The sequence below is a fragment of the Lasioglossum baleicum genome, chromosome 5, assembly GCF_051020765.1.
Source record: "Lasioglossum baleicum chromosome 5, iyLasBale1, whole genome shotgun sequence".
Classification (NCBI taxonomy): Eukaryota; Metazoa; Arthropoda; class Insecta; order Hymenoptera; family Halictidae; genus Lasioglossum; species Lasioglossum baleicum.
In genome coordinates, this window is record NC_134933.1 from 10,664,348 (window position 1) to 10,692,016 (window position 27,669).

A 27,669-nucleotide genomic window follows, 5' to 3' on the forward strand; every position below is an offset into this window, starting at 1 on the left:
ACCGCCATAAAATTTAAATACAGTTCATAATGTATGCATTACGTCGCTTTGTCGTGATATAATAGATGCCGTCTCATCGGAGTAATTGAATATCATGCGGAAGCTTCTCTGTAGAACAGATTTCGGCAAAACGTAAACGATTAATGATTGAAAATTACGATTAATATAAAATCCAATTATTAATCGTTACCTATGATTAATTAGTAATCATATATTAATGAATAAGGAAGGAATCGGAAGTTGTTGAACTCAATGTTCGTGATTGCTTTATTAATCATCAATCATGAAATTATTACATTTTATATATGTATATGTTTAACATTATAATTTATAATTATATAAATAATAATTATAATTTTTTATATTAATAATATAATGATAAAAATTTATTCAAAATTATAATTATTTTTATATATCTTAATTAAATTAATGTATGTGTATATATATATATATATCATTTTTTATTATAAAAAGTTACAAAATCGTGACCTTCACTTTATCCTCCTCAACTGCGACCAGTAACAATTAAAGAAAAAAATTGTATACACATTAGCCAGTAAACTAATTCTTCTAACGTCTAAAAAAAACTCAAGCTGTTGGGTCGAATGTTGAAAAAGTTATTCGGGTTTAAAAAGTGTACCGAATCCTTTGTACACCCGAAGAGAAATTAGAGAAAGGAAAATATGTACGAATATGTTATCTAAAAGAATTTCGAGATGTTCTCCAGGTTGACGAATCCATTTTTTATGAAAATTGCCTCCTGTAAAATTTAGTTTTTTGGACTTAGGAAATTTTCATATGAGGCCGACGATAATGCAATTTTGTCCTCGGCCAACTGCGTTCGAATGTATAATGAATGTGTGCCACGTATTCGACCAGTTCGACTGACGATGTGCACCAGTTAAAAACGGAATCGGTGTCGAAGGTATAGGTTCATCTTAATTGGTTAATTGGCTGTGGCGAGCAAGACAAAAGCCAGGAAGAGCTTTACCGTGCTTTCTAAGTGGATTTACGAGGCACGCGTAGGGGTGGCCGGTTACAGACTTTGTTCGATGTAAGAGGCGGCGCGATATACCGTGAATTCGCGTCGGAGTTAGTCGATATGTAGTATATACGGAGTGCACAAATAGCCTCGCGGCTACTCCCAGTTTACAGCGGGCGATCGAGACGAACGATTATGTTCGAAGTACGCCTGAAGAAACGGAAGTGCGACGACTGTTGTGACCGTATCTCTCCCTCCGTTCGTTCGGTTTCGATTATCCGGTCGTTCGAGCATCGGTCATCGTGGTTCTACTGGGGAATGTACGAAATTTCGAGGTTAGGTTAGTGTGCCGTGCAGTGTTTGTGCGTGTACACGAGGGGAATATGAACAAGCGACGAGCAGCGTGTTTGCACGTCGTTCTAACGGAATAATAAACCCGGTGTTTCGAGGCTGCGTTTAATCCGAGGAGGATGACGGTTCTACCTGACACAGGTGTGACGTGACAGATCGCCAATGCTGAAAATGGATTTGAACGTTTACGACGAACAAACGGACACAGCCGATCATGATCAGGATCATGATCACGACAGTCGAATAACATCCGGGGAGGGGCTATCCCCAGGACCCGGAGCCGGCCTCGAATACGACTTGTGGGAAGGACAATTTCAATTCGTCGGACAGACGCCCTCTTCCCGTGTTAGTCGACTACCTCGTCGACGTGGTCCTCGACTTACCGAGCAAGTAAGCCAGGTCGAGACTTTATGTAGAGACGGTGACGATTTTACTTCGAATGGTAACGTCATGATTTTAAATTGGATTCTCTCGAACTACAGTGGGTGTACAAAGTATTCGTACACCTTTTAAAAACGAAGAACTTCTTCAAAATTGGACCCAACAGCTTGAGTTTTCATTTTTTGAGACGTTAGAAGGATTCGTTTACTAGCTAATATGTAAATAATATCTTTTTTAAATTATTATTGGTCCCAATTGCGAAGGAAGAAGGTCACGATTTTTTAATCTTTTATGTGAGCCTGTAATGAGAATGTCAAACATGTATTTTGTAAATCTAAGTCAGTTATATACACATACAAAGTTTCATCGAAATCGATCGAGGTTGTTATGAAATACAATTGATTGAAAATAGCAAAAATAGCAAGCCCGAAATTCAAAGGTTTTTTTTACCATCTTACAATGCCCATAGCTTTTTTATGCGTGAACCGATTTTTAAATGGTGTACGAATATGTACTTTGTACACCCACTGTATACGCAAATGGTTGCGCGTGGGAACCACCGTGCACTCGGTCAAATGTTGTTCAATATTCGTTGAACCACGGTAAACTTGCGGGCTTATTGTGCGATCGGAAAACTGTTTACGGAGCTGCGTACCTATGCGTATATGCATCTTCTGTGCCACTAAGTGCAGGGTAAATCTAGGGTAAATTACTGCGGAAATACGAAGAAATTAATATTTTGCTCTGAATAAATTTGAACAATTCTGTGCAAACAAAATTGTCAATAATTCTCATATATTTATAATCGCAGGATTTGGAAAATCATCTTTCCTAAAAGATAAAGATACCTAATTCCGTACAATAAAAATATAAAAACAAACTTCTCTTGCCTTTTTATTTCACGTATGTACTGTGAAATGTTGTGAACTTTAAACCATTCTTTGAACTACAGTAAACTTCCGTACTAAACGCGCGATCGAAAAACTGTGTACAGAGCTGCATATCTACGTCTATATGCATTATGCATCTTCTGGGGCAGTAAGTGTAGGGTAAATGCACCTATTATTACGGGTGTACGTTTCACTGCGGTATTTTTTCCCAATGAGATTGAAACACGTAGAAATAAATATTTTGCTCTGAATAAAGTAGAATTCTGTACAAACAAAGTTGTCAATCATTCTCATAATTTTATAATCATAGGATTTGGAAAAACATTCTTTATACTTTTTCGATTCACTGTACCTCGCTCCAATAAGTTCGATTTGGAATTCGAGTAAATGCATGGCTATGTAAACAACGTTCCTCTTTAAATGTGTCGAAGCTACGTAATCGATTACCGCGATCGGCTATCCAATCGACCCGAATTGTTTAGCTAGATAATTTGTTGTCTATTATTTACAATTTTTGTGACAGTGAAAGTAATCGTAATATATTTGGTGTATTATATTGCATCGATATTTCTGTATTGTTATATCATTCGAAAAAAGTGCATCCAATTTAAGTTTAACGTGGTTGAAGATTAAGTGGAATAATTATTGTAATACATGGGGAGAATTTTCTACAATATTTAAAATTATATTTGTAACGTAAGGAATACAGTGTCACCTTTACGGTAAGCTAATGCCATGTATTGCTGGCGTATTTATGTTTAGAATTCCTCCATTGGGTGCAGCGGTGCTCATTGATTGCTTGGTAGAAACTAATTATAGACACTTCGGAAGCGTATTGGACCTCGATCTTCTTCTGGTTATTAACTTTGTTTACTTAATTACATTGAATTTTTTTATGCAATTATAGAAGAAGAAAATATCTTAGAGACTAGCCGCACGTCTTTAACCCTTGTGTGCAGTCAACCAAAGTGTATAGATTATTTAAAACCTTTCTGTATTTCATATGTTTGCAAATTCTTATTATAAGACTACAAAATTAATATATTATCGAGTAAAGAATGGATATTCAGAAAAATTTTGTAATATTTTTTAGAGGAACATTAACAATTTATTGAAAGAAATACAGTAAATAAGTACCCGGTTGACTGCACAAGGGTTAAATATGAAACAGCACAGATTATTTTTATATAATACTACTGGAGTACCGTAAATATATGATTATAAGAGAATTGCCGAGCTTGACATTTTACTTGGACAGATTGAGAACCACCAACGGCAAACCTTCGGAATGTATAGTCGCGTGCGCAAGTTTCTAAACAGAAGGTATTCGTCTGCACGACCATCAGTACTCCGTCGTATTTTGCTACTCAACTTTCAAGGGCCGTTTAAGTGGTTTTAATTGATCAGTAAAAGAATATATATACAGTGTGTACTGCGCGAGAGTCACCATCGTAGGTGGGAATTTCGCGGCAGTACTAAAGTCAGTAATAAAGTATTATGTCAGATCTATTAATTGGTGAGAATAAAGGACAGTTACGTGCGACGAGAAACGGAGCAGTCGTGCGCGCATCGCAGTTGTGTCTCGAAAGCATTTTTTAACGCGTCACCACCCGACTCGCCAGGTTGAAAAATCCCCTAAAATCAAGATTTAGTTAAACCCTACTTTGTAATTCTAATTAATTATATGGTTTACACAAGAGCATTGTGACAAAATTTAATTTTTTAAAGACGAACGAAAATTTGCAAAATTAAAGACATTAAGGAGACTGATATTTAAAACATGATTTGTGTTTTCAGGTCCAAATGATTCAAGAACAAATGCATGCTTTAGTGGATACTCAATCGGTCGGCGAGGAACGCTACGCAAGAGCGAAGCAGGAAAATGCTACGTTGCAGGCGAGAATACTAATGCTGGAGGAGGCCGCTAAAGATGCTGAAGCTAGGGCCGAGGAAAGGCTTCAAGTACGTTCCACTTCGGTACTTTCTTTCGGAAAGCTATTACAAGCGCGGTCGTTTATTTGCTCAATTACAATTAATTTGTATCGAATCAGTAAAGTAATACACAATAGTGTATATTAGGGTGGCTTCTATTTTCGACTATTGAATTCTTTTACGGCACCCGCCAATCATGGAAAACGTGTCCCATGCTCATAAAATCGTTTTTCTCGAATATCTTCGAAACTATTTACCACGTCGCAAAAAATGTGAAACAAAACCTGTAGATCTGGACAAACTGCGTCTTTTATGTCCATATTTTATCTCCTTTATTACCTTTCTTTCGTAAAACAGACGGTTTTCGAAACAATTGAGAAAATTTTTTTTCTGAATTAGCGAGAAACATTAGGGAAAATGTTTGACAAAAGTAAATAAGAGCCACCGTAGTGTATATTCGTCGATAAAATAAACATGGTAGATCATATTTTTGTAGGCAGAGCAACGAAGGAACAGAGAATGGGCGAACCGGTTGGATCGCGAGCGGCAGTTGCAACTAGACAATTATAATATAAAATTGCAAGCAAAAGAGCTTGAAAGCAATGGTTTAAGAGACGAAATAGCAAGGTTACGGGAACAATTAGAAAAGGTGAAGTCGGAGAAAAATCGATTGGAGAATGAGCTGGAGGAATCTATGATGGAAACCAAGATTGTACGGGAAAACGAACGTCAAGCCATAAGTCGAGCAAACGAGGCTCACCATCAGCTGGAAGCTGCTAGAGAAGAACTTGCATTGAGAGTAGAGGACCAGCAAAGAGTAGATGAATTACTACAACAGGTGGCACAACTACAGACGCATAATAAAAGTAATAATATTATTGAATCTAACTACACACAGTTTCCATACATTACAAAGTTAATGAATTGATAGTTACTTTCAAATAAGTATTTGACGTACATCTTGGCAATAAATAAAATTTTGAATTTCTTAAGGGGGTAGACTCGTTTTTCCACGATTGCAAGAGTGCGGGATGCGCCTTCTTATTTCTCGATAATGCAGAGATGGGATTTTTCAGTAGTCAAAAGCGCTAGATAAAAGATCAATCTAGGTGCCGAGCTCGACAACTGATTTCGATGATGATTAGATTTAATCCGTCGGATTACAGAAATAATGTACGAGATTTTTAACATCGTAATCGCCCCCTAAATTTGCTATTTGTACGTTTACGAGGCTTAATTTGCATTATTCGGAAGTATAAAGCTGCGAATGTAGCTATTTTCATAAAGCTGAGACAGCTGCATGCTGCCGAATAATGCAAATTACGCCTTTCGATTGATCTTTTATCTAGCGCTTTTCACTACTGAAAAATCCCATCTTTGCAATACTGGAAAAACGAGTCTACCCCATTAACAATCAATTTACATTTGATTTGATTTTTTTTCACAAAAACTTAAGAATACTTTATTTCCTATAAGGAGTGCAAAACCTGTAGAACTAATTAAATTCGTTGTACGTGCTGCCTCAGGTCTAGAAGAATCGAGAGACGAATTGCAAGCTGCAGCGGCTCTGCAGGCAGGCCGTGAACTTTTAACGTTAAATCCCTGTAACAGTAATGCTGAGAAAGGACCTAGTCTTGCGGTAGAATTATTAGCTGGCATCAATCAAGATCAAGTACGTTACAGATTAGATCTTCAATATATTATATAATATATATCGTGAGTCTCTAATAATAATTGTATTTCATTGTAGATGGATGGCCAGATCCCTAGTGATTATCGTGATCTTTGTAGCATATCGGAAGTATGTACCAAGTCATAGATATGATTATAAGATGTTTCATTCAATTGTTTGTCCCGATTCTATTCAAATTGATTTGTTGCAGATGAAACAAGCTTTAAAGGAGCAGCAAGAGGTCAACACTCAATTAAGAGCATACATTGAAGGAATCTTATTGAACATAGTAGAAAATTATCCTCAATTGTTAGAAGTAAAGCAACCACACTGAACTATTTCATAAATAGTCGGTGATTGTATTTAATGTAAACACATTGCGGTCCGAGGTCCATTGTTGAACTGTAATGATCTCTCTCCGGTTCAACTACGTAAAAACTGTACTTCGTACTTAGTGATACTTTTCGTTAGATATATAAACGCAGATATGAGAAACTAGTTAAATCAAAGTACTACATGAAATTACTTTAACGTAAAATTTACATTTTTTCCAATAAATATGATAAATTCGAATGTTTGCGTACGCTTCTTTTTACTTTTCGTGTGTGTTCGATAACAACAGTTGTGTTTTTTAATTAAAAAAATCGTGCGAACTTTCATTTAACATATACTTAAATATTTTTCTTGCATGTGATATACATCGAAAGAATATTTTGCAATACAATTTTGCAATTACATCGAGGACAGTAACCGCGAGTTCCTTTTCATAATGCATTTTAACATTGTTCTTTTTTTGTTAAACTACTTAATCATGTTTTTATCATTTTGTCTTTTTAAGGTTACCAATCAATGATATTTTTAATGATAGCATACATCCTATCTAACATTACATTAAATTAATAACACATGTATATTAACATTACCAAACTGTGACGACTAAGAATCTTTCAGTAACCGCAGTGTTAGGGGAGTAAATATAGTGATTTCGGATAATATGCCGCAGCGTAGAAGTATGTAATGCCAATATCTCTTTCAAACGGTCACTTGGAAGAGTTCCAATCAAATCACTAAATTTATTTCGCTGACATTGGAAGAAATAGTCGTAACAGACGCGCGTTGTCCGCGCAGACCGCAAGATGAAACGCCGTTGAAGGACCGCAACGTGTTAATTGTTTGAGGCAGTTGTACATTACACCTCTTTGTTGAAACGTTCATTCATAGATTTATACGAGCAACTTTGTCATACTACACCTATACAAATACTATTAGGTCGTTCCGAAAAGTCTTTTCGTGTACTTAGGTATGACGTTGCTTCCATTACTTGTTATTACTAGACTACGGATCTTTATGCAAAAAAAGAACATTTTTTCAGAACACTGCATCGATTGATACCATCCTTTAATGATTTTATATTTCATCCTGTTTTATGCATTTCACCCAGCTAATTTTTTCACAAATGCATAAAGATCCGCAGACTAGTTGTTAATTATTATTATATTGCTATAACCTTATTTTAAATCGCAAGATCGTGGTATATCTTGACAGGTGTCATTTTGGACGTCATTTCGTGCTTTATAACATTTCAAGCAGTGTTTTGTCATCGCATCAAATATCGTCGGCTTCATATGATAATTGCCTAAGTGCAAAAAAGTAAATTTTACAGGAGGCGAAAAAAACGATTTAAAGCGTACCTATTTTGTTTTACACGGAAGTTTTTTCAAACTATGTTTATATTTAGACAAACCGTAGAAATTGAAGTACCTAACAAGGCGAAGCTGAAAACCCAAATTTTAAAAAAAAATGGACTTAGGCAGCTTTTATATCAGGCCGACGATATGCAAAATCAAAATATTTACGTGTTTCCATTACCTTTTGCTTTTTTTTATTACCGCAAGGGTAAAAATGCAGTGCACGAAAGCAAAAATGACTTTCCGGACGACCTAATACATTGGAAGTAATTTCCGTCCATGTGAACTTAAAAAATTTTAGCGACATAATTAATTTGATATTTTTTCACTGCCATCGTTTTATTTCAACTATACACGTCTTTTGTACAGAGGCAGTGGCTGATTAAGTATTTGCATTATAGTTTACGGTTTACTCTAGAAATTTGTACCGAGTAATATTGTCACGTCCTATCTTCGAAACGCTAAGATTTACATTGTTGGCAATACTTGTGCATCATCTATTAATCCGCATGAACTATTATCTATTTTATCCGTATGATTACGTGATAAAACTAACTTATTGTGGTTCCGATACCAACTTCATTCTGAACAATTTTATACAAATTTTTCTTGTAAACAACTGTGGCCTATTTATCTTCGATGTTTGTCTGACAAAATATTTCGTAGCCAATGCGACAATAATATTTCTTTAGATGAAGCAACGATTCATCATTAAATTTTTATTCGTCTCTCCGTTTGTTTGATCAGATTTCAAAGAAAAAAAGGTGAATTTCAATGAAACGATATACACAGACTTCCCTCGCATAGTGTTACTAGCGTAGATCGACGACAATCTACAACGGAAGTTTGGTCTTTGTTATTAACTAGAGAAATTACAAACGTATTAGTACGTCTGTCCTTCTTTGCGTTCGAAACTTTCATAAATAACTAAAAAGAAATAAAGTTTCATCATTACATTAGTATTAGTAGGGGGGATAAAAGAAGTAACACCATCCGTAGAGACGAAAGTCACACTATGCGAGGGAAGACTTGTAAAATGGTGCAATCATAATGCATCGAAGTATGATATGAAATACGAAAATACCAGAAATTATTAAATAATTTCAAAACGATAAAGATGTGATAGTAATATTTTCGCGATGTAATATTATACTGTTAAATGTTTGAGTGATGCAGCAAGTGGAATATGCTGATGTTCGGACGTCAGGACGTTACAGTGTAAGAAATGTGCATAATAATTAGACATTATTATCTATGTATAGTAAATCCTATCTGAATTGATTATCCAGGATAGATTTTACAATGAGTTCGAAATCAAATCGTAAGTTCGAAAATTGTTTTTCTCAAAATTACAATTTTCAATTAAGGTACCGACGATTTACGAATACCGAGAACCATGTTTGAATTTCTTCAAATCATATAGCGAAATGAAACTGATTGTTTCTTTTATACCTTTTCTAAAGAAAAAATGAATAAAACATTAAACGTGATAACAAAGTTATATCAATCGGAGGTATACTATATACCTAACATCCAAATGTATTTTTTGTGTCGGTTGAAATATATTTGTGACAATATTGATAGCGATTATAATCATGTAATCATACAATGGGCTGTTGGGTCTATCTTGTATCTCGATTGTGCTTAAATTATTCATAATCGCTGTTTGGACAGCGTTTTTACATGAGACGCAGATAATAAGTATAAAGTATATTAAATTTCTTCAGATTATAATTCTTGATAATAATGGCATTTTTCCACTTTAATAAACAATAAATAAATGTATACAAGTTGTTCGTCATTTCATGTTGAATCACTCTAAGATATATAGTAAACATGATAACTCATATAGACCAAATTCAATTTAATTTGTTTATAACTTTGTAACGAAGCGCTTCTAACCGAACTTCAAATAACATTCTTTTCTTATTTCCTCTTGTAGAATACGCTTCCGTACTTTGGCCGGAATAAACCCAGGACACCCTTATATATACAGGGTGTGTCCGTTATGTCAGCATTTTTTAGGCATTTCCGGTAGTGTAATTATAGAAAATGTTTTAGACAAATGTTTAGAGACGCCCTACATAATTATGGCAACAACGAAAAATCTAATACAAAGAGCGGAGTTCTGTATCATAGAAGGTGGATCGCAGTTCGAACATCTGATGTAACTTGATTTATATTGTAAGAAATAATTTTTCATTAAAATTACGTTCGCACAAAATGTTCAAGTTTGAGGTCATTTCAAAGTCGTAGGTCTCGACGTCGGAAACAATCCCATTATGTCCAAAGCAAGGTGACCTTTACATTTTTACGTAAAAAGCCTTTTTTCAGATTTAAGAATATGTACTGAGAAACTTTTGTCTAAAACATTTTTTAATTGCACTACTGGAAATGCCTAAAAAATGGTGTGATAGTCAGTGATAGTCTAATAAGGAAATACTGGGAAATACCTACACAGGCTAAAAGTTGTTGTGGGGGCAGCACTATATTAAACGCATCGAATTACCAAGCGAAATCCCACTCTCCTATCCTCTTTGTCACGGGTAGAAAATTATATAGCGCGAGACGTTCACACGAACTCAAAGTCTGTGACGGGACTAAAAGCGTACGATTTATCGAGATATCAGCTGTGTTTTGAAAAACTTTTGCAATTCTTGCTTCGAGGAAAACTGAGAAGAACTTGTAGATTAGTTGGAATATTTTCTAACTTCAATTTAAAATGACCACGGCCGCTAGACCCACTTTTGAACCTGCCAGAGGAGGACAGGGACGTGGTGAGAAGGATTTAAGCGCTATATCAAAACAATACAGCAGCCGAGATTTACCGTCTCACACGAAATTAAAATACAGGTACTTGTTTCATTCCATATTATTATCCAAAAATGTGCACTCGACTGCTTCGGTTTTAGAAACGTAATCCCTATTTCTCTTTGATAATTAACTGTTTCTAACCTTATTCATCCGTATACATATGTACGAACGAAGTTGTGTAGAATTTATGACTTGTTATTTATTTCAATGAGTTTTGCTTTTAGAGAGCATGGCCAAGGAACAATTGAGGAACTGCGAAACCGTGATTTCCGTAAGGAATTGGAAGAACGCGAACGCGAAAGAGAAAAGGACAAAAGCTCGAATCGACGGATGATAGAACCTGCCCGGGAGACTTCTACGACAAGCGCTAAAAGACAGAAGATTGATCAAGTTCCAACGGCTAGCTTAGATGCGGACGATCCTTTAGATGACGATGATTCAGATTCCGATAGCGACGAGGATGATACTGCTGCTCTCCTAGCAGAATTACAGCGCATTAAAAAGGAGAGAGCTGCAGAGCAGGCAAAGAAGGTACGGTTGTTATTGCAGTTTTATTTGGAAAACTGTAGAGAAGTCGGAATGTTGTATGGTTTTAACTGTTAGTTACTCGCACCTGGATTTATGCAAAACTGTCTTGTTGGACCCCAATATAATAACCAGACTACGGATTTTTATGCATTTATGATAAAAATGACTAGATCAAATGGAAAACAGACAAAATATTTAAACAATTTGAAAATGTAGTTGTATTAAAAAATTATTATAGTGATTAAAAAAGGAAATAAATATCTATGTAACATCTGCAAGTCCAGTAATAATGTTTCCATAAAAAAAACAACTATTTTAGTTCCAATTAATTATTTACTTACATTAGTTAGGTCTCTGTTAACATTTTTCGGTGGGAAGTTTGAAAGGAATTGCGTATTTATGAAGACATCGAAATTACTATGACCTCATGCGAGTAACTAAAGATTAACAGAAGCCATGTTGAATAATGCCAAGCAGTGTAATTGCGCTGTTTTCAACCACTTTTGACCATATGCTGCTGCATTATTCCACATGAAATCTGAACAGCGCGTGGCATTTGAATGGTTAAAATACATCAACAGTAGCTACTTAAATATATGACACATGTTTGTACTTTGCAGGAAATGGAGAAACGACAGGAAGAGGAACGAATAAGAATGGAGAACATTCTCTCCGGCAATCCTCTGCTAAACTACTCTTCGCAGAGTGCCAGAACCGATATGAAAGTCAGACGTCGTTGGGACGACGACGTAGTGTTCAAGAACTGTGCTCGCTCAGAGCCAAAGAAGAAGCACGACATGTTTATAAACGACTCGTTGCGGAGTGAATTCCACCGTAAATTTATGGAGAAATACGTTAAGTGAAGAGTCACCGGGAGAAGGCTATTATATTTGTACATAGCTCTAAGATAGTTGACGAAAGTTCGAATTCCGCGTCGGCGGAGGCATAACAGAGTGTTCCGTACGTTTAAGGACAGTTTATACGACCGCGTGTCTAATGTACACGATGTGTAAACCGGTATGAGCATGAGCGCATCGTTTAATTACACAATTTTCTAACAGCGAGGAGAATGCGTTCGATTAAACCACGAATATTCGAGACGCTGCGTTTGAATCCGAGGTATCTCGGAGCGTATTTCTGCGGTTGTCAGGAAGAACTCCGCATGTCACTTACTTCTACTTTCGAGATATTGCCGTTTAAGGGGGTAGTCTCATTTCCATTTCTCGATAATGCAAAGATGGGGTTTTTCAGTAGTCAAAAGCGCTAGATAAAAGATCAATCTAGACCACGATCGTCCTCAAAAGTCCTATTTTTACGTTTACGAGGCGTAATTTCCATTATTTGGTATAAAACTGCGACAGCTAAATCTCTAAGTCCTCCAATTTCCAAATATTCAAATTACGCCTCGTAAACGTAAAAATAGGAAATTTTGACTACTGAAAAACTGCATCCTTGCGTTATCGAGAAATGAGAAGGCGTATGCCGCACCCTTGTAATCCTGGAAACTACCCCCTTAAAGTTTTCATCACTAACGGTTTGACATAGCACATCGGTTAAATTGTTTTGTCGATGAGAGTTAAATATTTTTCGCAGTCTGTCGAATTGATTTTTATGACTTCCTCTGGTAAATACGTAAATCCTATACTATAAAGCTCAATGAATGCATAAACTCGAATCTTTTGAAACTGTGACATGCGGCATTTTTCCTGGCGAGCACAGATTTAATATCTTTCGGTTCCCTTCTGTCGTTCTAGTAACTATACAGAACCGTGTGGCGACGGTAAAAATAAGCGGAAAAATATTCGGATGCAAGGAGGAAGGAGTGGGACGAAGCGGATTGAGGTAATGTGTATCGGTCCCGGCCGGAGGCTGTGTGTATGCGTGTGACAGCGGATGAATAAGAGAGACAGGGAAAGGAGAGGGGCTGGGAGGTATATGGCAGAGGCAGAGAGAGGAGGACAGCGGTGCTGGAGTTTGTCCAGACAATGTAGGTACGTGTTTCGGTAGCGGTGCGATCCGGCCTCGACGGTGGTGGTGCTGGTGGCGGCGAGCGCGTGTAAACCGCTGGGTCAAGTATAACCGGTCCCAGAGTTCCCGGAGCAGCCGGAGGCAGCAAGCAGTCTACCGGTGCGACACGCAGCTGGTTATCGCTGGTAGACTCCCTGGCACCGACCTGGCCAACTAACGCAACAGGGACACACAAGGGGCCGGCCCCGGCTCGACAAGGAGCGACAGAGACAAAGAGAGACGACCGTTCGCCGGTAGATCGCCTCGAGATCATTTCTGAGAAGAGATGTGTCCTATCCCGCCGTATCACTGATCGATACTAAGCGCGACCGAATCGCTCGCCCTATTTCCTTCACTTCAATTACTCTCCCAGGAGGGACCGCAACGAGTAAAGTAAAATTTTCATCGCGTTAAGGAAGGCGTAGCTTTTTTATTCCTCCCAATTACGCTCACAAAAGACACCATAAATTTTTATAATTAAGCGCGACCGATACGCCTACCCTATTTCTTTCACTCCAATTATATATGTGCTCCCAGAAGGTAAAGAAACCCGTAAAGTAAAATTTTCATCGCGTTACACCTAAGACAGGCGTAGCTTTTTCATTCCTTCCAATTACACTCCCAAAAGACATTTTTATGTACCCGCAACAATCCCACCGTATCACTGATCGATACTAAGCGCGACCGAATCGCTCACCCTATTTCCTTTACTCCAATTACACTCCCAAAAGATACCGCGTTACATATAAGAAAGGCACACACATAGCTTTTCCATTCCTCCCAATTACACTCCCAAAAGGCAGCATAAATTTTTATGTACCCGCAACAAACTGGCAAGCTGTCTGCCGAGTGTTACCTGCTCCGATTGAATTGTTGTAAGAGATTGAATAAAGTTCTTGATCAACGCTGGAAACATTAGTGAATTTTTTGTTAGCCTCGCTGGAGTATCGAACGGAGATTTATAAATCGGACAGATGTGGGGGAGATAAACTTTCCATGAGCTAGAAACTCGTACGCAGTCGGTATTTCATTCTTGCGAAATTGTTTATGAGCTGATGTGTATAGTTGCACTCGCAAATGGAGGAGTGAGAGAGGGAGAGGAACAAATTAGCAGAGCTGTCTACCTCATCTGTTTAACACTTTCAATGCGTTTCTGACGATCTAAAACTCGCCCCAACGCGAATTTTTTAAAGTTTTATTTTTTTTGTGAAATCTGAATATTACCTTCTGGAAATCACTTTTATGAAATAAATACATTTTTTCTCAAAAATTTTGAGCTGAAATCGCTAGGTCCGTTTGTCAGTTCCAGAACGGACTCGTGTTGTCGAGTTGTTCTTAAGTCAGTTCCAGAATTGACCCGTATTGAACGTGTTAAACTGAACATGTTACATAATGGTATGCAAGACTCGTGACAACCCAAGAGTTCACTCAGCCGCAAGGTGAAAACCAGGCAGTTTCGTACTTTTCCACGTAGCCATTGATTCCCTCGTCGTGTCTTTCCCACGACCACTGCCAAATAGCCGCCCACGCCAGTCCGGCGAACCTTAAGTAATTATTTATATATAGACATATATTTAAATATACAGTGGTCCACAAAAGTGTTCGTACGGCCTTTAAGATAGAATAACTTTTTTATAATTGGACCAAATGACCTGATGTTTTGTAAGCAATTAGAAGCATTGATTTACTAGATGATGTGCAAAAAAAGATTTTAAAGAAATTATAATTTAAAAGGTTACATGCAAAAATAAAAAAGACATTTTCTAAAACTCTTTTATTTGGTCCCTTAATGAAAATTTAAAATATATGCCTTGTAGATCTATGTTAGTTATACACATATTGAACATTTCATCGAAATCGTTTGACGCAGGAAAAAACGACACGCATCGAAAGATGTACGATTCTGTGGATTTTAGGCAGAAACTGATTAAAAGTCGTGAAAAAAGTATCTCAATCGATTTCGATGAAATTTTCAGTATGTGTATAACTAACATAGATTTACAAAACATATATTTCAAATTTTCAATATTAAGGCCCCAAATAAAAAAGTTTTAAAACATGCCTATTTTATTTTTGCATGTAACCTTGTAAATTATAATTAGTGGAAAATTTTTTTGCACATCATTTAGTAAACCAATGATTCTAATTGCTTACAAAATATCAGGTCGTTTGGTACAATTATAAAATAGTTATTCTGCTTTAAAGGGTGTACGAACACTTTTGTGGGCCACTGAATATTGTATATTAGATAATTGCACAAGTTTGTGCTCGATTTTGTACTGTACAAACTATATAATTGATTTTGACAAAGCTGTATTCTTAAAATCGGGCAGGAACTTGTGCAATCATCTAGAATTCGGACGAATTTAATAATATTCAAACTGTTTTGAATAATGGTATGACAATTTTGACTGGCGCCTCAGAGTCGCAATTCGAGTGTAAAGGGTTAAAATATGTCTGAATGTATAATTATCGGTTGGTAAGGAGTCTTGAAGTTTCTTTGTAATTCTCGTAGTTCTAGTTTCATGTTCTTTGCCATTCATGCGACTGTTGCACAGGGTTAAACAACCAAATTACGCCAAGTATCTCAAGAAAAAGTGTGACAATCCATAAAACAAGAACAGGAAAATTCGAAAATAATTCGTAGTCCCATTTAATGAGTTGTATTTATATAAATAGAAGGCTTTCTCTATCCAGTTTCCAGTTTCGCGGAACTCCTGTTTTTATACCACGGTTACGTTCCCCGAACTGCATATATGTAGCATTGCTCGCAATGATTATTATGAAAGCGAATATTCTACGCGTTTGCTCAGAAAATTGCTCGAAATCGAAACAACGGATTGAATTGAATTTTCTCACAAGAATAATTTCCACAGTCGATCTTCCCGTAACTTTCAGCAACACCAGAGGTAAATTTTACATCGATATAATTTTTCTACGCACATAATATTGTATATGATAACATTTAACGTTCAAACCATTTTTGATTAGAGGAGATAGTTTAGCAACGAGAAGACAATGAAGGGCGCGGACGAATGCGTTGATTGGCTTGTAAATGGATTGTGTTTGGATGACGGTTACTGAAATTCGACTGTTTTGTGTGCGCCAGCCCGTTGTTATCCTCCGCCGGATTTTCTACGGTGAAATGTAGCGAATCACTCGGTTGGCAGGCTGAACTAAAGTGCAGAGTCGTCGAGTTTTCTTTGAGAAGATAATCTCCGGGGGAGGGATTTCCCCGGTGAACGCACCTCTGGATTCTGCAGCGGCCGATGCTCGACGGGAATTCGCCCTGAGGGCACTCTCCCTTCCTTTCCCTCTCCCTTTCTCTCCTCTCCTCTCCTTCTTTCCCTTTAACTTCTTTTTTTATTGTTGGCTCTCTACCCTCCCACCATTCCCTCACATGCACGCTCCTCTCTCTTCTGCTCTGCCACATTTTTTATTTACCTCCTATATTCCTCTATTTACTTTATTTATTCCGTAGCTGTTTCTCTTGGCTGAGAAAGAGAGGGAGAGGGGATCCTGGTGCAGGTCAGACAGAGAAAGGATACTGGGGGTGGGGGGAAGATGTGAACTGCCAGGGATCTCTTGCTTTTCTTCGGGAGCTTCATCGACGGACGTGCTGGATGACGAGCCAGGGCTGTAAGCTACCAACGTTTTATTGGATCAGACTGATACGCATCGGTAATGATACTTTCGGGATTATCGCCTCCGAAATAAACCCATTAAAACCACCTGTGCCCGAAAATGCACACCTGATGTGTTTCGACATCGGCGGGAATACCAAAATTTGCTCTTTCCATTCCATGCGCCGTTTTACATTCTAAATTCACCCTTCTCTTCCAAGTCAGATTCAACCAAATCCATTTCATCCTTTTCCAAATCAGATTCAACCTTTTGCAAATCAATTTCACCCATTAAGAATATTTAAAATTAATTACATATATTTATTTAGACACACGTGAGCGGTGTCACCACTGCGAGTGAAACGTAAGACTCGATACGCTCCAATAAATACGTACAGTTAGGAGCATAACTGATTCCACACACTTTAAATCCGAACTACTTTTTTATGAATGGACCAAACGACTTCAATGTCCCTGTAAGACTATAAGAATTAGTTTAGTAAATGACGTCTGAAAAATATGTTGAAAAAATGCATTTGGTCGGAATTGTGAAAAACAATAGTAAAAATTGATTTTTACAACTTTGTTAGCTAGGCGCCAATAACGAAAATTTAAAACATGTACTCGGTTAACTCGTATAAACTATATACACTATATACAGACAATAATCTTAATATTTTTACTGTTTTATATTTCACCCAGTTAACTTCTTCATAAATGTACACTCTTCAATTTCTATTCGGGCTCGTGCATTATAAAATTAAAGAGCTCTATGGACAGGCTTCCGCGCGGAGCAAATTTGTCCCCGTTCAGACTCGCGAGTAAGGAAATCTTGTCGGGTAAACAAATATTTCTTGTAACAAACTGGATATTACGAGCCTTACGCTGGCTTTTATTGGCAGATTAATGATACTACCGACTCAGATTCGCTTTCACCGTCGTCCGCCCACCCCGGCCCCTTTTTGCTTTTATGGCCGGTTGCGCATAAATATGATACACGGCTTACTTTTTCCTTTTTTATTTCTCTATAATCTCCTACGAAAAACGCGAAGCTCGTTTTGCGTCTTTGGAAATTTACCTCGACGACGAGTCGCGTTTCTTTGGATCCGGATCGAGCACTTTGTTGATCCAACGAACGAAGCTGGATCAGCTTTCGGCTTGATTTCTCAGTTATTTTTATTTAAGAAAATAGGAAATAGATTTATTCATCTTACATAAGCTAGGTTTACATCAGTGTGTCTTACGTACTTATAATATCAATTAATTAATATCTCAATAACAATGTAACACTTCTAAGTAGACAGCGGATGTTTGTGCAAAATAAACATTTTCAACCTGAATCGCAACACAAGGAGCGAAACAGAAGTGTATTTTTTCTTAATATGTGTTTAACAGACTTAAAATTAATATAACAGTATTTTTAAAACCTTTTAATGTTTTTACTGTTTTAAATTGCATCTATTCATTTTTGTCATAAGTGCATCAAATCCACTATTTATTTATAAGCAAACAGAAAACAGCTTATATTCAACGAGAAGAGTTTTAATCAAGTTAGGCGGCTTATGTCGAGAATGATGAAGTCCGATGTACGTCATTCATTAATTCGACACTTTGTTTGTAAACAGCAGATGCGTCTGCGATGATGTCATCGGTTGTAAATTGGCTATAGGCTTCGGTAATTTTTGGCATTTACGTTGACGAGCTATTTACAATGTTTGCGCGGTGATTTATGGCGCGCAGACACCGTTCGTGAATCATCGAGAGACGAGGAAAACACAAATAAATAACGAGAAAATAAAGACCCTCGTTTAAAAATATCGTAAATGACGAGTTCAATCTCTATTTTAGTATTACATTGAATCACTTCTTGTTACCCCTCCGGTATAATGACCTATTATACAATGTTTAAACGCCATTGAAAGCAATCGTAATTGGTTTTATAAGTCGGCGATTTTCGAATTACTATAACACGGAGTTTATTCGCATTTCTAAATGCAAAATATTCGAAAATTGATACGCGCAAGTGGATCACGATTTACAGTGCTCCGTTTATATTCCGGACGCTCTAAAAAAAAAACAATAACTTTTTTAACATTGATCTATACGATTTAACTTTTTTTGGGGAGTTAGAGCTAGTTTACTACAGGATGTGAAAAGAAATTTTTTTCAAAAATTGTAATTTGTCGGAATTGTAGAGAAAATAGTAAAAGTTGGATTTTACAACTTTTCTATGTGGGCCTATATTGAAAATTTAAAAAATACCGATATATTTCTCAGCTAAATTGAACCGTTGAGGTGCGTCTGTGAGATTAAATTCTATGGCTCCCATTTTATAGTTCTCCATCTGAAAATTCTAATAAAACTGTTCACTGGGATACTCGAAAAGGCGTCGCATCTAGAATGGTCCGAGGATGAAAACATGGTAGTCATAATATTTAAACAATTGTTTACCTGTTCCAGCTGTTCCCATTTCTGTGACTAACAATAAGTGTCTTATAATTTTGACAGATCAGCTGAAGGAAGTTTCAACTGTTTTCAGCACTGTCACAGAAAGCGAGAAATTTCCGATAGTGCGCAATTGCATTTATTGTGCAATTCAATTAAATGAAAAAATTATATAGTAATAATCTGAATAATTTTGTAGTCGCTTTCCGAAAAATTAATTTTTCAGTTTGGAGCCTGCGTTGTTGAGGCTGCACCGGAAACGGAGGAGGACAGTTTTAACATCGATGTGCGGTTATCTCTTGGAATTCTGCGTAGCTAGCTGATAAAGATCCAAGGGGTTGAAAAACTGGAGGAATTTCCAGGTTCGGTCGGCCGCCATCGCACAGTGTTTCTTCGTTAACCCTGGTCTCCGGCACGACGTTAGAGTGCCGAGTAACACCAACGATCAGGGCTGGTGAACGCCGCCTACTTCTTCGGCAGGGGCGGTCCTATCTCTATGACCCAGGGCCGTGCAAATGCTTTCGAAAATTCGGTAGACTGGCCCCTTGCAACAAACAGGGACGAAATAGAAATTGATTTTCTTTCTTACCATGTTTATTGGGCTGAAAATTATATGAAAGTACTTTTCATTTTTCTAATATTTCACTGTTTCAAATTACAGCTACTCATTTTTGTCATAAATGCATAAAATCCGCTGTCTGGTGTTGTCACGTTAAGAATCAAAATAAAACAGAAATTGATCACCAGATCTTTATGCAACATAAAAATCTTCTACTTTAATTGCAACAGACTGGGATGAAATAGAAATTGTTTATTGGGCTGAAAATTATGTAACACTATTTTTAAATTCTTCTAATGTTTTACTGCTTCAAATTACAGCTACTCGGTTTTGCTATAAATGCATAAAATCCACTGTTTATTGATCACCATCAAATTAAACAATTGAATTGATGACTGAATTAGCATCGCGAACAGAAATAGATTGAAGGAGATGCGACTGGAATTTTTCGAGGTGTTCAGCGACTATTTTAGGTGTAAAAGTGCATTCGCTGGCAACCGTGTGCAGCGATTACAGGAAGAACAAGGAGATTTGCAAGCGCAACGTGTTCTCCGGGCGGTTGCAAGGTAAAAATTTTTACGTCGACCGCGAGATGCTCCGATGTAAAGTGAATTCCGTGTTACAGTCGTTCCCGTATCCGAACGATACCGCGTGCTTTCTGTTACGTAAGGTGACGGGTTACATTGTAATACACGTTCGCGAACTTCTTCGAAACCTTGCGAACACCCGGTGTTACATGCAACATTCCGCGAATGCCGCAATAGGCGTACAAGCGGCGTGTATACGCAACACGTTGCACACTTGTCGAACAATCTAATCGTGAGCGTACCGTTTCACTCTGCATGTAAGTACACGAGCTATCCTTCATTTTCGCGGCTCTCCGTATCACGGCCCTCCATCGTCGTCAATAATATTGTTCTCGTACCACGGAATGCTGATCGGACCGAGTTAAGCTCGCGGATCAAAATCAATGATCGTGGATAGACTTGCAGATGGTTTCTGCGAAGACCATGGTCAAACGGTTTTTCATCTTGTGCGAATTTTATTTTCACCTCAGTAGGAGTATTAAAAGAAGAATGACATTTCTGTTTCTGATCGTGGATAAACTTGCAGACAGTTTTTGGGAAGACCATGGTCAAGCGGTTCTTTATCTTGTGCGGATTTTGTGTACGTTTACGACAAAAACGAGTATTCGTAGACTGCAAAAATCTTTATAAAATAAAAATATTCTGCAATGATTGTGAGAAGCAGGAATAAAATAAAAATTGATTTCATCCCTTAATGACTTTGTTACGTTAAAAACAACATTACAATATTCTTGAATTTTTCTAATCTATTACTGTTTTATATTTCACCCAACTAATATCTTCGTACTACTAGTTTCAGCCCGGTAAGATTGTTAAAAGAAGAAAGACATTTCTGTTTCGCCCCTGTTTCTTGCAATCAATGCAGACATTTTCCATTTTGCATGAAGTTTCATGATTAAGAATCGCGGATCAATGTAACGGTGACTTTTAACCCTTTGCGAATGAGGATTTCCTAGGATACTTTGTTCAAATTGCTAACCGTAACCCTTTTAACGTCTTAAAGACATCTTTAACAGTTTTGTAACATAAGACGTTCAGAAAACGTTCATAGGGCGTTCAACACGTCTCTATGCCATCTGGGAATGTAATTGAATAACTTCGCAAATGTAATTCGTGAAGTGATCCAATTGTAACTCAACATAACTGACCACGATCTACAACTTCTGGAGTAACAGGGTTACTCGAAAGCTAGACAGCAATTTTTGAAACACAGTCGAGTTTTTCTCGCAGGATCAGTTCGATCGATCGCTAGAGATCGTTCATGGATCACGGGAGCACCTCGGTCCAAGGCCAGTCTCCACGAAAGATTGAAACACTGGTGTGACAGAAGAGGGTTGCGTGTAGAGAATAGAGTCCAGGGAAAGGAAAATTTGTATGAAAGGAACACGGTAGAAAAGAGTATTGCTGAACAGTGGTAAAAATGGCTCCTAACTGTATACGAGTCATGAATGATTATTTTAATTTGTTAATGAAGTGTTCATACTTCCACGAGCGGTAGTGTACATACGCGTGGCTACCGGCGTGGTAAGGTAAAGCAAAGAGGCAAAACGATGCGAGAGGCGATGAGAGACGAGACGAGACGAGGCGAGGTAAGACGAGAACAGTGAGACGAGGCGAGGCGAGACAAGACGAAGTGAGGCGAAGTGAGGTGAAACGAGGGAACGCGCGCGCGATCGTCAAGAGGTAAAGGCAAAGGAAGGCAAAAGCGAGGCGTGGCTCTGTTGGAGGAGCGGTACGGCCCTGGGAGGCGGTGGTGAGGCCTCACGGAGGAGCAGCGACGACGAGGAGGTGCACGGCACGGGCCAGACAAACAGACTGGCACTGGCATCACGGGAGTCGGCGGCAGTGGTCACCGGTACTCGCCGAGACGGTCTCGAGAGTCACCCGAGATCGCGGTTGGTGAACGTGCGCGGCGTGCATCGCTTTAAATCGCAGACGAAAGTGCGCGCAATGTGTTTGCAACGATTCATTCGGAAAATCGGTTACGAGATCGGCCCGCCGGGTCCGCGAGTGTCCGAGCCTGTGGGAAACTAAAAAAAAACGCAGAAAGGTCGAAGGTGATCGGTGTTAGCCGTCCGATCCACGGATGCGCGGATCTACCGATCGGTTAACAGAGTATCGTGAAAGACGTGTTTGAAATTTGTGCGGTGATAGAACCGATAGACGAGTACTTCGATCGACGGGACCTACCGATCTACCTATCGGTCAACCGAGGATCGAGAAAACGGTAGTGTTTGGAACTGGTGAAGTGCTAGATCGAGATAGACAAGCACAACGATCGGCGGATGCGCGGATCGTAGCGATCCCATCGATCCTGGAGAAGAAGTGGCGATATAGCGATCGGTAAAAGGAGGATCTCGAAGGGGTATCGACTAAGGTGGAAAACGGTAGTGTTTGAAACTGGTGAGGTGCTCGATCGAGATAGACAAGTAACGATCCAGTCGATCTTCGAGGAGAGGGGGCAACAGCGATCGGTAGAAGCAGGATCGAGAAAGGTGGAAGACGGTAGTGTTTGAAATTTGTGCGGTGTTAGGATCCAGATAGACAAGTAGACCGATCGACGGATGCGCGGAGCGTAGGGATCTCGAAGAGGGGCGATATAGAGATCGGTAAAAGGAGGATCTGGAAGAGGATCGAGGAAGGTGGAAAACGGTAGTGTTTGAAACTGATGAGGTGCTAGATCGAGATAGACAAGTAACGATCCCGTCGATCTTCGAGAAGAGGGGGCAACAGCGATCGGTAAAAGGAAGATCTCGAAGAGGATCGAGGAAGGTGGAAAACGGTAGTGTTCGGAGGTTTGTGCGGTGTTGGATAGAGAGGTTGATCGCGGCTCGATCGCCGTCGCGGCGGTCCCGCTCGGCGTCCACGTTGGTGGCTCGATAGGAACGACGACGACGACGACGACGTCGTCGTCGTGCGAGCCCCGACGTAGGAGGAGGAGGAGGCGGTGGCGTAGGGGGAGGTGGTGTTGGTGGAGGTGGTGGTGGAAGCGGCGGGAGACAGAATGGTGGGTTCTTCCGGGCCGTGTCGCGACCGAGCGGAAAGACGCGGCGAGATGTCGCCGCGCCGTCTCGCGCCCCTGCTGATCCTCGGGACGATCCTCGCCGGCCTGACGAGCACCGCCGCCGCGGACAGGATGAGCGGCCTCTACGTCGACAATGGATTCGACCAGACAGTCGTCCACAGGGTGGTCAGCCAAAGGGAAAAACGGGAGGTCGAACACGAAATACTGAACCTTCTGGGGTTGCCTGATCGGCCGAGGAATACAGCCGGCAGACCGCCCCAGGTCAAGAGGTCAGCACCCAAGTTCCTTCTGGACATTTACAAGAATGCGCTCGGCGAGGACGAAGACGAGAAGCCAATCGGAGAGCAACGGAGGGTCAGCGAGTTCGACCTTACCGGTCAAGATCTCAGGGCCATCGACCAGAGCGACGTCATCATGACCTTTACCGCGCACAGTAAGTCATTATTCTGGCCCGCTTCTCTATCTCCTCTCGCTATTCACCCTCTCTTTCTCTTCGTGTCTATGTGGCATCGTTAGACTGCGGATTTTATGAATTTATGAGAAAAATGGGTATGTATGATTTAAAGCAGTGGACATGTTTAAAGTATTTAAGCACATCAATGTGTGTCTATGTGTCATCATTAGACTGCGGATTTGATGCACTTATGAGAAAAATCTGTACGTACAATTTAAACCAGTGGACATGTAAGAAATATTTAAGTACACATCAATGTGTTGGTTCCAGCTTAAGAGGATAATTAAAACAAGAATGTACAATTCTTATTTGGCTCCTGTGTCCTGCAATCAATGCAAACATTTTTTATTTCGCATAAAGACCCGCAGTCTAGTCATCGTCCATGGAACTGTACAGAAAGTGCTGTTTGTCTAGCCTAGTTTTTCGAAGACGAGAATCCTCTATGGAGTGGATAGGGGTACAATTATATCATATTGCCGACCGTATACAAAAGTGTATTATGATTATAAACAATCGAGCGGATAAAGTTCCTCAGAGAAGATTAGGTATGTGGCTTAGCATCGTACTTCCCTCGTCCCTGAGCTGTCTAGCTAGTAGATGCATAACTGACGATCTCTGTGCGATACTGCTCTTCCGATTCAAGAAACCGTTTCAGCTACTTGCTGGATAAACTTGCCACGTGCATAAACAAAGGTTTCTTTTCGTTTAAAGAAAGGACTTTAATAAGGAGCAGCACAGCGACACATCTTTTTATCCTCGCTATGTGTTGGGTCATCGAGCATTTTCGGCTCGAGCCGCCCGCGCCGGAGAAAGCTCCAGCCGTTCGAGCTGATCGAGCTCCATCGGTACGCCTTGGTTTCTATCTTACGCTCTGACTTTCCTTTCCCCGCAATCTCCGGACCAACAGTGTTACTCGACGATCAGTCGTTTGCGGTTCGAAAAAGACTCGAGCTTTTCGACCAGCTCGAAGATCCAACGCTAGCGAATCACTATGAAGCTGTTATTCCTTTAGATTTAGATCTAAACGCTGTCATCCGTCCAGCCTAGTTTCTCGAAGAAGAGAATGAAGGGTGTCTTCTCTTGGAAAATGGCTTGCAGTGAAGGGGTACAGAGTGATGTAGACCTTTCAGCCGGAATAAGGTTTTCCTTATTAAGTTCTTTAATAAAAGTGTCGTAATGCGATGCACCTCGTGGAGGGTCTTCTTGAACTTGTGCTTTCCAAGCATACAGGACTGCTGTTCTATCTGAGCACTGTCCAGGCTAATAGCATCTAGGTCACTCCTTCTTTTGAAGTGGGGCATATAGTATCGTCTCTCAGAGGATCATGTCTCGACGTCAAAGTCACTGACCAGTCCTTGGAAGGATCTTGAAAGAGCCTATCTTTGATCTAAAAAAAACTTACAATTGCGTTAAAAATTAACGGTTCTAAGCAGCTTTGGGTTGTGTAGCTTCTTTCGAGAGGAACAAGTAATGAAGAGGAAAGTTCAGAGTGACGGAAATCGTTGTTATCTTCGTGCAATAGTAACAGTTCGAAGAAAATGGGAGTAGAGTCGGGACATTGTGGTCAGCGAAGAAGCCGTTGCCGTAATCTCGATGTTCCGGGTGACGTCTGGTCTATGGCGTTCGCAATGTCTGATCGTTCGGTGAATTCCAGCCAGCCAAGCCGGAGGCTAACAGCTTCCGCGAACGCAGCATGCTCTGCCATGCACCTAGCTAGCGAGGTCCATGATCGAAGTGCGTGATTCCGATTTGACGTGCGGCTCCATGCGTGGACTGACTACATTCATCGATAGATCCAACCTACTGTGACTTCTACTTCGGTGAACGCGTTATTGCGCCAACTTGCGATATTCGCCTCCATCTCCATTTCCGAGACATCAACGACCATTGACTGTTCTATTTCTGTCTCCTAAGTTCAGCAGAATTTCACGCGTTGGATATCGTCGTCGCGCATCTTCGGTAACTGGACTGTTGATTTTTGGGCAAAATAAAAATTGAAAGTGATTCGACAGTGTCTTAAAATAATTCTAATTGCGTTTTGTTCATTTCAAGAATAAGGGGAAACATAGATATTTCTTTTTCTTGGTAAGATTGGTGAATCGAAAGTGATTCAACAGTATCTTAAAATAATTCTGATTGCATTTAATCATTTCTCAAGAACCAGGGAGAACAGACATTTCTTTTTCTCGATAAGAGATTGGTGATATTAAAATTCATTAAACGTTTCTACCATTTCGCATTCGATCCACTATGTATGATTTTTGTCATAAATAAAAGATCATACTTCATGCGAAGAAGATCAAATTACACACAGCAGGGTATTCGGAGAAATTCTAAGTTGCTTGTTGTTTTTAAAGTTGAATATTAATTGAACGTTCAATCAATCGCAGCGAATGTGTAAAGAGAATCGATACATTTCGCGACGTATTTTCGTGCGCCAGATCGAGCTGCGTGGATCGATTTACTATTGCTTGCCGGATATTATAGGACGAGAACCCGCAGAACAGCCACGGAAATCGAGGTTCTACCTTTAAACTAGTAAGATCTAGTAACAGATAGCAACACCGTAGTATCGGCAACAGTTTCTTGCATGCTATGCTTGCCAACTTCACTTTCCATCGCATCTTTGAAGATTATTATTGCAATTTTAATTTCACTGAACCCTGTATATGTCCTGTAATGTCGATTTTTATACAAGATAAAAATTGTCTGCCCCAGTTGCAAATTTTTCTGAATTCTCATCCTACTTCAATGTGGAGATTGTCGAAAAGTTTGGTTTGTTTGCGGTTGCTTTAAATATCCCTATTCAGGGAAGGAACGGCTTCTCGCGAGATCGAGATTCGCGATGATCGTCCGAGAGATCGAGCCGAAGATCTGCCAAAGTCACCGAAGAAACGCTAGACGAGGCATTCCGTGCCGCAGAATGCTCACACCCACGAGAACTGCTTCGAAACCGGTAGAATCCAGTTGGTCAAAGCGATTTATAATCCCGAAGTAAACTTATGCAGAGTGCATTAATTACATCGATCGGTTTGAAAACATTTTCAAAGCTGTTTCTGAATTCAAATCTGCCGATTAAGAAACCAGTTTCAGCTCCAATTCCTCCGTTTCCCTCGGCCGAGCGCCCGCGTCACTCCTTTTTCTTCTCTTCTCTAACGGAACCGTTCCGTCTGCGACTTTTCGACGTGATATGACGCGTTCGACTCAATTTCGTCGTATGACGCAACTGATTTGTTATTCGAGCCCGGTTCACTCGCTTTTGCCACCGCGTTACACGCGAAAACCTCGTTGCAGCTGTTGCAAACCACCGAAATCAACGCCTCAAGATTCTTACCAGTATGTCTACGGTTTTCTTCGGATTCGAGACTGAAAGTATACCACATGGGAAACTCTTCACATCGTGTGGTAAACTGATTGATCTAACTCCTCAAAACAGTTCAAAGCTTATGGTCCAGTATTAAAAGAGTTACCATTTCCTTTAGAGCGCCCGAAACTTCTACGCGAACTTCTCAAAACAGTTCAAAGCTTAGTCCAGTATTAAAAGAGTTATCATTTTCTTTAGAGAGCCCGAAACTTCTACGCTAACTTCTCAAAATAGTTCAAATCGTATAGTCCAGTATTAAAAGAGTTATCATTTTCTTTAGAGAGCCCGAAACTTCTACGCTAACTTCTCAAAATAGTTCAAATCGTATAGTCCAGTATTAAAAGAGTTATCATTTCCTTCAGAGCGC

General features: G+C 39.4%; 4 protein-coding genes and 1 long non-coding RNA gene across 5 annotated transcripts in view; 4 read left to right on the plus strand and 1 right to left on the minus strand.

Annotated features, from left to right (window-relative positions):
• Positions 1 to 9,681, plus strand: part of Nuf (rab11 family-interacting protein nuf) — a 29,092-nt gene extending 19,411 nt beyond the window's left edge. Inside the window, exons 6-10 of the mRNA XM_076423623.1 lie at positions 4,402 to 4,566; positions 5,033 to 5,402; positions 6,063 to 6,208; positions 6,287 to 6,337; positions 6,420 to 9,681. Of these exons, the coding sequence (XP_076279738.1) occupies positions 4,402 to 4,566; positions 5,033 to 5,402; positions 6,063 to 6,208; positions 6,287 to 6,337; positions 6,420 to 6,542 (855 nt within the window). The 3' untranslated portion in view covers positions 6,543 to 9,681. The remainder of the gene's footprint in view (positions 1 to 4,401; positions 4,567 to 5,032; positions 5,403 to 6,062; positions 6,209 to 6,286; positions 6,338 to 6,419) is intronic.
• Prpk (TP53 regulating kinase) overlaps positions 1 to 27,669 on the minus strand; it is an 87,190-nt gene that overhangs the window by 25,949 nt on the left and 33,572 nt on the right. The window lies entirely within an intron of this gene.
• LOC143208811 (uncharacterized) lies at positions 471 to 3,462 on the plus strand. Its single transcript, XR_013008979.1, has 2 exons — positions 471 to 1,723; positions 3,367 to 3,462. It is a non-coding gene; the product is annotated as an uncharacterized LOC143208811 (long non-coding RNA).
• Positions 10,444 to 14,158, plus strand: C12.1 (spliceosome-associated protein CWC15). The gene is made up of 3 exons (XM_076423650.1): positions 10,444 to 10,749; positions 10,935 to 11,241; positions 11,859 to 14,158. Exons 1-3 carry the CDS (start codon positions 10,619 to 10,621, stop codon positions 12,099 to 12,101), a joined length of 681 nt encoding a protein of 226 aa, XP_076279765.1. The 5' UTR covers positions 10,444 to 10,618; the 3' UTR covers positions 12,102 to 14,158.
• Gbb (glass bottom boat) overlaps positions 22,177 to 27,669 on the plus strand; it is a 37,216-nt gene continuing 31,723 nt past the window's right edge. Inside the window, exon 1 of the mRNA XM_076423624.1 lies at positions 22,177 to 23,917. Coding sequence (XP_076279739.1) covers positions 23,464 to 23,917 — 454 coding nt within the window. The 5' untranslated portion in view covers positions 22,177 to 23,463. The remainder of the gene's footprint in view (positions 23,918 to 27,669) is intronic.

Bases quoted from the DNA above. Each gene is read 5' to 3' on its own strand.
- C12.1 (XM_076423650.1), top strand. From the start codon at position 10,619: ATGACCACGGCCGCTAGACCCACTTTTGAACCTGCCAGAGGAGGACAG. The intron at 10,750-10,934 runs GTACTTGTTTCA...TTTTGCTTTTAG, and splicing joins CACACGAAATTAAAATACAG to AGAGCATGGCCAAGGAACAA. The intron at 11,242-11,858 runs GTACGGTTGTTA...TGTACTTTGCAG, and splicing joins CTGCAGAGCAGGCAAAGAAG to GAAATGGAGAAACGACAGGA.